Source organism: Meles meles, chromosome 1, assembly GCF_922984935.1.
Source record: "Meles meles chromosome 1, mMelMel3.1 paternal haplotype, whole genome shotgun sequence".
In the NCBI taxonomy this organism is placed as follows: domain Eukaryota; kingdom Metazoa; phylum Chordata; class Mammalia; order Carnivora; family Mustelidae; genus Meles; species Meles meles.
The window spans coordinates 100,034,475-100,047,579 of NC_060066.1; the positions used below are offsets into that span (position 1 = coordinate 100,034,475).

Consider the following 13,105-nt stretch of genomic DNA (forward strand, 5'->3'; position numbering starts at 1 on the left):
ACTTTGTGATGACTCCATTTAACAAGTAAAGCCATGTCTTAATTAGACAGCACATTTGAGGACCGTGTAGCCCATTAAGCTACTAACACTTTCGTAATTGTCATCTGGTTTTATCTTTTAAGATTGCTGTTTCATAAAAATGTGAGCTTTAATGGAAAAGTGTTCATCCTGGTAGCGGGGCTAGAACTAATGGTCTTGCCAGTTGTGGGAAGTTGGTCAAGATTCCAAGTCTTAACTGTTCTAGAACATTTATTTTCTATGAATATATTAGTAAGTCCTGAAGTTTTACAAAATGATTCAAGATCAGTGAAAGAGACTGAAGTATGGCAATTAATAAAAGTGGGTTTTAAAAGGTATTCTCTCGCTGTACTAATAGGACACATGTAAGGAACGGAGGGAACAAAATTCTGTAGAAGATTCCTTTTGGTAGCAGCCAAGAGTGTGTTTCCAAAAAGCGGGGTTGGAGGGGGGCCTGGGGGTGGAGTTATTAATGACAGACACATGGAATCGGGAGCCTCTGAAGGGCTCGAATTTCCCATTTGTATTTTGGTGTACTTGGACTTCTCGAACCTCTTTGTGTCAAATCATATTTCTAAACTTTTATTTTGCTGCCGCCCTCTGTGCACTTCTCCAAGTTGATCTCAGCTGTGCTGCCTTAACTCTCCTCCCTAGGGAGGGGAGAGACAGCAGATGGGGTTAGGGCAGAGGGCTGATGCATCTGACAGCAAACGGCCGGGTTGTTGAGTGGAAGCTGCGAGCGTCAGGAAGCTACTTTTCCCCTGAGAACCAACTAACCACTGAAGAAAGTTGAAAATGAGCCCTTTGAGAAACGCTATTAAAAGTAGTAAAAAATTGCAATTGTGCAGATGATGTGCTGCTGTGTGCTTATTCGGATGCTAATGAGTTTGACATTAGGGAACTCAGAGGGTTTACAGCTACTCCCTTATGTGATTCAGTTCTTTATTGGCAATCTTTGAGAAAATAAATGGAAAATGTATTGCTAATAAATACATAACACGATAGGGTATTAGACAAAAAGCCATTACTTTCAGGATTTAGAAAGAGCTTTGCTCACCAGTGTGACTGTTTTCCAGGATCTTTTGTTTTAGGTTAGAGTGTGGCAAACAAAAGGGAATAGGCAGGTGGAAAGCTTCGGGACTCTTTCTGAACTGAGAGTGAAGTAGAATCAGCCAAATGCCATTTGTACAGAATGACTTTTTTTTTCCCCAGTTGCACTCACACACAAACTAAGAATTCCCAAGCTCCTGTGCCCCTTTCCAATTCTGACATCATGTTCAATAATCTGCTCCATCACTTGAGAGAGTTTTATACCTATTTTTCCCCAGGAGCTACAGTTGCTGACTTGAGTTGAAGAAGATCAGCTTAATGTCTGGTCAAAGCTTACAAGCAATACAGAAATCTATGGTTAAAAAGCCAAGCACTTCAATCTACTGCAAAGGGTAAAATACAGGAAGATAGAAATCTTCTGCAAGGAAGGTTGGTAGCTTGTGTTTTAAAATACCAGAACTGCCAGATATACACATTTTAGATGTGCATTGATATACGTGATATTTGTATAAATAGTCCTGCTCTAGGATGCTGAATGTACTATGCTGAATTTCCAAGTTTCCTCTCAAGGGCCAAATGGCCTGAAGACAGATTCTCTTCCCATTCCTGGGACAAAATAGAGGTGAAACAGCTCTGTGTGGTATGTCTGAATGCAAAGTAAAACAAGGGTAAATCGTTTCTATGGAAAGCAATTTAAAATATTGGCAAAAAACATTACTAGCATTATATAAAAGTCTCATTCAAGAGAGGTCTAAACAAGAACAGGATGAATTTTGAACCTGTCTTTTGTGATTTCTTGAGTAGAGTCTTTCCAAATCTTGTCTGAACTTCTTTTGGTGGTTAAAAGTAAAAATACTAATGATAATAGTAAAAATACTAGTAGACAATACCATCCTATTTCCCTACCAAATTGAAGACATAATATATACATACATAGGTTAGTAATTAAGACCAGAATGAATATGACTACCTTTAAAAATATAAAAGTCTTTTTGTCATTGATATTGTAGTATACAATTGTTCGTTCTGTCTATGGTAAAGGCCAACCAGATTACAGGTAAAAGTGTCAATGCATTATTGTTCACTTCATTGTTTACTACAGATCTTCTGTTTAATTTGATATTCTTTCCTTCTTTTTATTTTGATCTTAATAGAATGAATTTAAGGACTTCTCACTGAGACGGACAAAGAAATTTTGTCACTTTGACAGAGCAGGGCAAACCAAGTTGGCCAACAAGTTACTTGAAGACAAAGAGAGGTAAGGCAACATTTTGTGTTAAAAAGGAGAATATATTGAAATAAAATGTATCCAATCAAAGTATTTATATAAAAACTCTCCTTTATAACAGCACTTGGTGGATTTGCTTTGAAAGAAATTTATTGATAATGCTGAATTTGGAATTGGGATTTTTGTCAGAAACATGATCACTTTAATATTTAAAAATATTAAACAGGTAGAGTCCTTTTGCATATTGATTGGTTTATGTTATTTATTCATACATGTTTACCCCTAAAGAAAGCTTCAGCATTAAAATTGTCTTTAAAAATACATTTAAATTCATTTGTATTAGAAATTAGTTTACTGAAGGATTAAGAATAAATAAGTGAGAGAGTTTAAAAGCATGTTTTTAAAAGCACTGTACATGACTTCTGAAGTTAATTCCTACAAACCCTGGAAAGTAAAGAATTAAGTTGTCCTTGGGAAAAAACCTATTAAAAATAATTTATCTCTATATGAAGTAGCTTGTCTTCTAACAATTGCATATTTGTACACATACATCTTAATATATCAGTAAGAAAAAAATTCTTAAGGCCCTTTTAGGGTATTATTTAACCCAAGTTGTCATTAAACAGGGCATATTAAAAAAATACACAAAAAGTCTCCTAAAACATAAAGCTGGCGATTGCCCCTTTATATCACAAAGCTGTGACTCAGAGGCCGTGGTACAGCAACTAATAGAAATCCTTGGCACACGTTGGCTACCTAAGGGAATAATAGAACTATTTGCTGGAGTCGTTTGGCAAAAGGACACAAACATATGGCTTTGGTTTATGTTCAGCTTTGCCAGTTGTGTGAAGTTACAGGATGAAGTCGACAAAGCAGTGACAACTCAGAAATGAAAAATGAAACTCAAAATAGACGAACTTCCTTATAAAGCTACACAAGCTTGTCTCAGGTCGAAGATTTCTTTTAACTGGAGTGCATTTCCAAGTGACTGTGGAAATCCCTGTGAGAATCACTTCCTCTAAGGGGAATGGGAATGAAATTGGCTCTCAGAAAGAAGAGTTTTCCAGAGAACTGTACTTGATCTGATGGTGGACTGAGTCTGTTTTTTCCTTAGGTGTAGTTTTTGTCGGGTGGGAAAGATTAGGGCAGACAAGAAAGGTATTCTAAATCTAAAGGGGACACATCATTCAATTCCTTAGCTTTCTGTACAGAACCAAAGATAATGTAATAAGAAACATATAAGTAGGAACAGGGAGTTGGAATCAGGGATAAAGATAAAGGTTTCAGAAAATTTTCATTTTATCTAGAATAAAGGATTTAGAGAAAGTTGAGAAAATTAATATCATATCTTGAATGAGGCAAAAACCAGTTTTTATTAGTTTACATTTTTTAAAAAATTGATTTTTTGATGTCTTCTTTCTGAGCAAATAAGAAACATATGAAAAGAAAACCAGAAAAGTAAAAAGAGGGTTAAGAGAGAGAAAACAAATACTTGAACATTCCATTTCAATATTCTCTCAACAGAAAACTATTCTTTTAGTATTAGAACTCATGTTCCCCATCCATTCCCTGTATAAGAGGGAGACAGCTTTTGCTGCCGTTTTGGGCTGATCCAAACCTGTATTTAAAAGAAAATGATGCCAGAATCAGCAAAAGAAAGGGCACATAGTATAAGGTTCTTTGTTCTTCAATCTGGCCAAATTTCATTCTAAGATACTGGCATTCTCCAGTTGTTTCATTTTCTGGGTTTAGCCCTTTCCAACTTCCTGAGTTTCTCTTTGTTATTCTTTTTAAAAATTGATTTTTGTAAAGGAAGCATCCACTGAGGATAAAAGGCTCCTCATGGAGAGGACCCCAGGACCTCTTCTCAGCAGTCATAGAGCTTCCTCTCTCCATTGCCACGTGTTCCCTGGAATTGAAATGACATCTAACAAGAGTCATGTGGCACAACCTACAAAAATGCATTGCCAGTCCAAAGCTCTGAGGAGGGAAACACAATGAAACCTTGTTATAAGTGGAAATTATTGCAAATTGAGTGTATGTGAAGGACTTCTCAAATTAAAGGTAGCTACCTTGGGGCGCCTGGGTGGCTCAGTGGGTTAAAGCCTCTGCCTTTGGCTCAGGTCATGTTCTCGGGGTCCTGGGATCAAGCCCCACATTGGGCTCTCTGCTCAGCAGGGAGCCTGCTTCCCTTCCTCTTTCTCTGCCTGCCTCTCTGCCTACTTGTGATCTCTGTCTGTCAAATAAATAAAATCTTTAAAAAAAAAATAAAGGTAGCTACCATCATAAGATTATGTGTAAGTAAAGTATGAAGTTTAATTGTATCAGGATTTTGAGAAGTTGTGCTCAAAACATTATGATCACTATGGCTTTTTGTATTAATGTAACAAATTCAAGATTACTCATAAATATTTGTATTTATCATCTATCTATCTATCTAGGACACCAGTGTCTGTAGTTCTGTTGAAAGGAAAAATAAAACTTCAACATCACCAAGAGATATTTTTTATCCAGTTTTTAAGAAATGATTCAATATTTACTTGGAGAATTTTTTTTACCATTAGGTTAAAATAGGATTTTGAGTGAAAAATAAAATCTAAGGGAACTAAATTTCCTCACATAGCAGTAATTTGCTTGTGTGATTGAAAACAAAATTGATTTTATAAACTTTGTGTCCTGTTCCTTGAGGCTCTCCTTTCTACAAACCAACAATTTCAGGACTTTCTCTTCAGCTCAGAGGAAGGCTCCCGATCTATACACTGGGTGATGTGGACAGGAGATCTGTGATTGCTGATGAGAGGGCCAGTAAGAAAATACGATCAAGTAAAAGCAACCAGGAATTTCCAATGGGTACCTATATATAGGGTTGCAAGTATATAAGGATGTTAAGTAACAGGTTTGCAAATTCAACTAAGTAGTTAAATTTCATTTTTATGTTCACTTTTCTTCTTCATTGCCTATCTACTTACTTCTTTTTGGATCTTGCGTATCCTTCCTGCAAGTTTCACTTCTTTGCCTTCTTTATCTCATAAGTTTCTTTCCCTCTTGCCATTTCTCCTCGTATTAACTCCTCTTCCCAGAGAATGAAATCTTGTAAATTTTTTTTCATGGCTTTATTATGAATACCAGGTAAGAACCACTTTTTTATCCTTTTCACATATTTGTACATAAAATCTTCATACTTGTAGGCTAGGTGAATTTTCTTAAAGTAGTTTCTTAAAGTAGTTTCTTAAAGTAGTTTCTTAAAGTAGATCAGGAAAAACAAATGGCAAAGCCTATTTTTAATATTTTATCTCTATTGAGAAGTAGATTATCAGAGCTAGGAGGAACCCATTATAGGAATCCCAGAAAATATCTTGACTTGTTCCCATCCATAAACAATGAAATGAGATAAACAAAGGTTCTAAGAAACCTCAAGAAGGACAGTTTTTTTTTTTAAGGAAATCAGATCTCTGTTTTGAGAAAGGAAATGACTCATTAAGATTTGCCAGATTCAAAAAAAAAAAAAAAAAGATTTGCCAGATTCATTGGAGACTTGTCAATAACATTTGGGACTTCCACAGTAAAAATGATCAAGTCTCCTCTCACAACAGAAAAAAAAAAATGTTCTCAGCGAGAAGTGTAGTTTCCCATATTGTAGCACGTATTAGTTAGGCCAGTCTCCTGAATTCATGCTATAGCCATGGGCCTTCTACATAGGTCTGGAAGAAGTTTAAAGTCAAAGAATGGGAATTTCACCCCCACCCCATCCTGCAACACTTACCCCATGCACTGAGGTAGAAATCTCTTTAATGCACCATTCCCAGAAAAAGGTACTCACTGAATATGAAGTTTGATTTTATAAAAATTAAGTCCAATTAATGGGAGTTGATTAAAATCCACAAGAATAGTCCATATAAAAGAATAGTTAGAAATTTCTCCTCCCATATATAAGGTTTTAGAAAACAAAGTCTTATCTTCAGATTGAGATCTGTCAGGAGAGCAAGGCATCTCATGAATGTTAAAAACTTCCACCCCTGAAAAGAAAGCACATTGCTTTAGGTTTCTGATCTTCTTATTCTTCAATGAGCTATCAGACATGAGTCAACACTGAACTTAGTAACTTCTATTGTTCTTTGGTTGTGAAACAGAGAAAGAATTTGAAATCGGTGGATTATATATTATGGTCTCAATCCATTTCACTCATATAACTTGGCTCACAAGTTAAATTTAGAAACTTAGCTTTATGAATGAGTTACCAGTCTTTAAAATGTTTACATAGGATATATATGCTGTACCACCAAGAGGACAATAGTGCCACAAAATACAATTATGAGACTAGCATTCCAAGCATAATCAAGCAGAGGTCCATGAATATTTATGCATTCCTTCCAATGACTTTAATGGGGAGGCAGCTCATGGGGTGGCTGCAGACCGTCAGGTCCAAGGGAATAGCTGAATTGCAAAATGGAATTAGTCTTAAAGCTGTTATAAGGAAGGTTACATTTAAGTAGGTTTCTAAAACTTTTATATGTACCTGCTGGCACTGTTCGCAACCTGTATTTCAGTTTTGGTAAACTCATGGAGTCCAATCTTCACTTGCCTTTTGGGAGAGATTTTTCACATTGGTTAGGGAGAGCGCATAGCACCTGTGTGGCAGGAAAATATTAGAGTTGTGTTGAGTTGCTACTCACCCATGGGAGTAGTCTCCTCAGAAATAGTTGGTGTTTTTCATTGTTTTAATACTCCTGCTACTGATCTCTCTTAACCGAGTTACTCATTTAACACATGGAGGGGAGTTTGCTTGAGTTGAGCCACTTTATATGCAACAGAGATACTCATGGAGGAGGAGGATTTCACAAAGCAGTGCTCACCATCCTGAGTAAACCAAGCCATTTTAATCCTAGGCAGTGTCGCATCTGTCATAAATTCATGTGGTTTTAAAAGAAGGAAAATCTACAGGGAAAAAAAATCACCTCTGTTTTATTGTTGTTTCCTCTTATTATGTAGTTTTAAAATATTCATAACGATGGACCAATTTATTTAGACTAAAGCGACTGCAGCTTAGCAAAAGCAGTGAACACTTTTTGTTTGCTAATTTAGAAAACAGTTCAGTGATTGGTGTGGTGTTTGTTATGAAATGATGACAAAAGAGTACTGGTGGTTTTAATAGTTTTAGCTTACAAGAGCTGTCATTAATTTTGTCTGTAGTGTTGCAGGTGAAAAAATGCACAATGGATAAATAGTCTATATTGGTTTAACTGAACATAATATATAGTGTGTTCTGGAGTTGTTTGTCTCAATAGACTATAGTAATCAAAAGTAATGAACCTATTATGTGCAGGACCTTGGAGAGCGTCGAATGGCAGTAAAAGTGTGGCACATAAAAGGTTTATTAAAGGAAATTAAAGTCCATCATTGCCACACCTGCTCCCCTATTATAAGTCTATGGCAGGTCAGTGCCTTCAATCACAACTCAGCCTGAGAGAGCAGAGATGTGCCTCCCATTACCATTGCAGTCATACCACATACACGCTAGTGTCAGGATTTAAGGATGGGCACCACGGACAGCACCTTCTGCCTGCTTCTCATTTTCAAGCAAAATAACTTCTCACTATTTAAGGATTCCTTCTGATAATGTGCAAAGGTGAATTAAACTAGACATTATTGGAAGATTCTAGTGAAAACGATGTGTGTAGTCATGTCTGACTATCTTCAGAGGGACAAAAACAGCAGGCTTTTTAAAGTCTTTCTATTCTTTCAATAGTTTATTTGATTACATTTAAGATATTTAGTAATGATGTTTTGGGGAGTTTGATGCGGACACATGCAGCACTCAAATTTCACTTTCCTCACAGATTTGCATGATTAGAAACAATATTTATTCTGGAATTCTGGGAGTAAATGTATGTCATTTGATGATTAACATTTCCAGTGGTATTTTGAAATGGGGACATTTCAGTGATTGGCCTTCATGTTGCTTTTTTACACAGGGGATTACTTTTCCTGAAGTAGAAAGAGGTACATATCAGACAAGGTCTAGTAAAAAATGTTAAAAACTTCCACACCTGAAAAGAAAGCACATTGCTTTAGAATCAGGTTTTAGTAAATTAGTCTGAAATCTTTTGGTTTGGCATTTGAGGTTTTGTCTACTTTACAACCACTGTTAATCAGACAATCTTTTTTTTTTTTTTTTAATGCCAGAAGTGTTTGAATTGCTAGCAAACACTTATGGACAAGGACATCTGCCCTCTTCTCACTGTTCCCTCTGGTTTCAGCATCTATAAAAGTATTTCGAAAACTCATGGGCTGCAAGAGCAGTCGCAGCTACTTACCTGCCGAGGCAGGGTGCTATTCAAGAGCATGGAGGACTACTCTGTTTTTCATTATGACCTTCAGAACTGGCAAGGACATGTTTTTGTAATTTGGTCAATGTCAAAGGAATGACCTCAGGACTTTGTGTTCATGTTACAGATGGATGCAGAGGCTGAAGATAAAATACTGCGTACCCGCTCTAAAGGAACCAAGGGTGAGTTAGCAAGCAGGTTCCATGACACCATGCCCACCACACCATGAAATATGGGAGTTCCAGTACTCAGTCCCTAATGTGTAGTTAGAATCATTACAACTTCCTCAGGGCTTCTTTTTTTAAATCAAGCTAGGACATTGGATCATGGCATTGAGAGGCAAAATATTATGAACCAGGAACTAAAGGACTCAGAAAAGTCCCAATGATGTGTGATGCTAATTTTTACAAAATGGCAATCATGACTAGATTTAAAACCTCCTGCAAAACAACATAAGGGTCAGTAAGGGAAGAATGCTTCACGGAGACCTCCAAATTATTGAAGTGACCTTTAATGGCCAAGGGAAAAGACAGAATTGTTAGTTTACTGCCAAAGCAGATTTTGATTTTTATGTTATCTGGTTTAGTGGCTCCCAATCTAAACTTAGTTCGAGTAAAATGATGATGTTTGTTTTTTGCCTGTCCCTGCTGGGAATTTCCGGCAGCTCCGCAAAGTAATGTTTGAAAGGTTTAACTTGCCGGTTATCCTTCTCTTTTTGTAACCAACAGATGGTAATGTAATATTGAAATATAAACAGGCCCTTGATGATCTAAACATCTGGAAAACAGGATTGACTGGCAATAATACCCCTTAAGGAAAATAACTTTTATTATAATTAGCTATATTTTTGTGACCCTTAATTCTAAATGGAAAACTGTAGTTTCACCATAGCTTCTGAAAACACTCTGGATAGCCATTTCCCACCCGACTCTTCTCCCAGTCAGCCTTGCTAAGGAAGGGTTTTTGAGATTTACTGTTGAACGTGAGCTAATCAGATGAAATGCTTTCCTTAGCTATGTTTCTATTTGTAGTCAAGGTAAATAATGCCTGTTTGAGTAAAGTCCAGAATCCCCAAATTTTTAATAGATTCCAGGATGACTTTTTTCAGTTAAAATGTAACCATTTCAGTAAAAATCATTAGCTATGACAACCAAAAGGCAGAATAATGCTTTACAAGATGCAGGAACTTTCTCTATCCAAACAGTAGTTTCATACCATGGTAGTACCCAGTTTTACTTCTAGTTACATCTAAAGTAATTATATCATATATCCTAATATTCAGAATGCAGTAGTTCTAAACATTAAATTTTTATGCTGCGAACTTCTCAATAGAATACAAGTTGAAGAAAAAGAAATGATTTGTACTGTTATTTAGGATAAGCTTGCATCTGCCATAAATACCAGCATTCTAGGGACTGTTTGAATATGAACCCTTTCTTTCGACTTCTAAAAGCACATTATTCTAGCATACTTTTAAAATGTGGGTCTTTTAATTTGCAATTCTTTTTGTACTTTGAATTCTTTTGGCACATAATATACACCCTTAAATAGAGCCAAAATGTTCTTCTAGAAATAAAAAAACTGTTTCTCGTGTGTCATGAGTAATCTTTAAAACCACCTGTTGTCTTTCTCAATATGCTGCTTATCCTTGTGTAGGCAGGTATTTATAAACACAGACCTCTTTAATTCCCATCACTTGTCAGAAAAAAATCAAAGCTTTTTTTTTTCAAGATTCTTATTTTTAAAACCATGTTGATATTAACATGACTAAAGCCTATTTTCCTCTTTCTATACATATGAAATTTATGGAATATTATCTTGGGATGTATCCACTTAGTAAAACTTTCTGTTTTGTATAAATATTTGTCTAATGTCAATAAAAGTGTCAGCTTAGGATTATTTTGAAACATTTCATATGAACAATAAAATTCATTTAAAAAAAATTCAAGTCCTTCATGTTCTTGTAAGTTGTCAATGAATCTTTAAAGACAGGTATTTGGAAAATCCAATCCATTAATGCAAGGTCCCAGAGTCATCTAAGGCACTAAACCCTGAATCATCTGTTCTGGACCATATTCATCTACCCACTGGTATCCACTCCAAAGAACCAGAACCAGAAATGATCTATTCACCCAGTGGGAAGTTAAGTGGGGTCTGTATTAACCATTTATTGGTCATTATTTTTAGATGGGTGAAAAGTTTCAATCATACAGTTTTCAAAGTTAAACTGATTTTTCTTTCTTTTTGTCAACAGTGCCAATAGATTCTCTAATTCAGGAGCTCAGGTAAGATTTGTCCCATGTTACTTTTTCTAGCATCAGTTGGCTTTAATTATTTTAATTATTTAATTATTTTTGTACATTTCAAACCTGAGAATCCCTGTGGTAGTAGGAGGAATAAGCCAATAGGCTTATTTGTCTAAGTCGCAAAGGAGAAGAGAAAGGGAGAAACCACCCAAAGGTTCAAAACAATTAGGGCTCCCATTTTGATAACAAAACACAACACTTTGCTATAATGTAGTTTCCCACCTCCCTCCATGGAGTGTTTGCCACTTCTGTGTCCATACCTCTCCTGTGGTTGGTTTGTGCACTGGTGATGAGTGAAGGACTGAATTGTCATCTGTGAACCTGATTAAAAAATGACCCAAGTCCCAAGTTCTCAAGTTTTTGTCTTAAATAATTAGATAATTCTATCATATACATTTTTAAATGTAGACATTGGAAGATAGTAGGTTTGTGGGTGTGTCCATGCATTTTCACCTTAGAGACTATTAATGCACCTAAGACAATGTTATGGAAATTCCATCATAGTAGGTTTTGCAGAATAAACTCCAATTAATTGTGGAGTTTGTTTTGTTTTGTTTTGTTTTTGCAGAGTTTCTTTCAAGATGTAATTTATCTTTTTTTTAAAAGTACATTTTAAAAAGGAAACGCATGCTGACATACATATTTTGTATCAGTGATATTTTTTAGAGAAATTGTGTCAGGAGCAAGATGAATCCTTTGTCCCGTGTCCCTTATTTGCTATTGCAAACCAAGTCTCAAACCTACCATTTAATCCACCTTTCTGAAAACAACAATGGTCTATATGTGTTCCTCTGGGAAATGTTTGAAAACAAGAAGTTGTATAACAGCGTTGGATACACTTTGAAATTTACACTATATCCATGAACAGTTTACATGGCTATTTTTCCAGGCAACCGTGTTCTGTGATTTCCTGAAGAGAAGGCTCTCTTAGTTACTTCCATGTTTCAGAGGATTCATTCTGTCACAGTTTTGGTACACTTATTTAGTGGAATACATATCTATCAGAATGGAGTACAAGCTTTCATGCTAATGCCCTTCTCTGTGGAAATTTATTAGTAGGGAATCCCCGGTCCTGCTTATATTTTCAATTTCATGATTGAGAAGTTTACATTTTACATTTTAAATTTCTTGAGCAGAAAGGAGAACACACCCACACATCAGGACAGGATTAAATAAATGAAGTGTCTGACTTGCTTAATCACTTGTTTTTAAATCTGCTCTCATTTAAAATTCCTATCCCTTTGGAGACTTTATGTTTGCTATAAAATTATCAAGAGAAGTTTAAAATAATCAAGGGCTTAAAGTGCATGAGATGTTTCCCTATTTAACCAATGGTTTCCTAGTGGTCCAAGCAGAAACAGGGTACCTAGGAACTCATGGTCTTCCCAACTGTTGAAATGACTATGTCTCCAGTCAGTCTTTTTAGGGAATCAAACAATTCTTGGGAGGGAAGTGGGACTTTTGGTGATATGTCTTGAAAAATAACTTGAAAAGAAAAGAGAATTTTGGAGGAATGAATGAGTGTGTGTTTTGGCTTAAGAAGAAATCTGTAATTCATAGAGGAAAAGGGAGGAATTAGCAGAGAGAAGCAACTTTGTAGGGGAAAAAATGTTTAATACAAACTTCCTGGAATAGAGATTACTATTTAAGCACACTGTTAGCCTTAGTAATTGCAGTAAAACTAATAGAATATTGAGGTCTTGTTGTGTACCAGACACCCTTGAGCATTCGTCACACTACTGTCTCATTTAATCCTCATAAGAACTTCATAAGGTAGGAACTATGGTTTTCCCAATTTTCAGATGAAGAAAGTGAAAATAACTAGTCAAGCATTACACAGCTAGTAAGTAGTCCAGACTTCTGACTCAGGACAGGTTCTTAACCCCCAAGCTATGCTTTCTCTCATATACAATAGTACTCATCTAGAATACAATTTAAAAAGAAATGGCTTATTCAAAAAAAATGGGAAGGAATAAAAATATATCTTAGAATGCAAAAAAGAAATGGCTTATTCATATTGTCAGCAGCTAGATTTTTGAAATTCTATATTTTAACCCTTAAAGCCTGTTTTCCAACAGTTTAGGTGTCTGGAATTTGAACAAAGAAGATGTTATGATTAAAAGTAAAAATATTTCCTATTTTCCTAATTCTCTATGAATTATTTTTTTTTAAAGATT

At 35.7% G+C, this 13,105-nt stretch overlaps 1 protein-coding gene across 3 annotated transcripts in view; it reads left to right on the forward strand.

Moving 5' to 3' along the window:
* The first annotated feature begins 2,235 nt into the window (after positions 1 to 2,235).
* The window catches only part of ST18 (ST18 C2H2C-type zinc finger transcription factor), a 106,966-nt gene continuing 96,096 nt past the window's right edge, over positions 2,236 to 13,105 (forward strand). For all 3 annotated transcript variants that reach the window (XM_046024067.1, XM_046024083.1, XM_046024075.1), the window contains exons 1-3: positions 2,236 to 2,326; positions 8,750 to 8,804; positions 10,877 to 10,907. In XM_046024067.1, coding sequence (XP_045880023.1) covers positions 8,750 to 8,804; positions 10,877 to 10,907 — 86 coding nt within the window. In that variant the 5' untranslated portion in view covers positions 2,236 to 2,326. The remainder of the gene's footprint in view (positions 2,327 to 8,749; positions 8,805 to 10,876; positions 10,908 to 13,105) is intronic.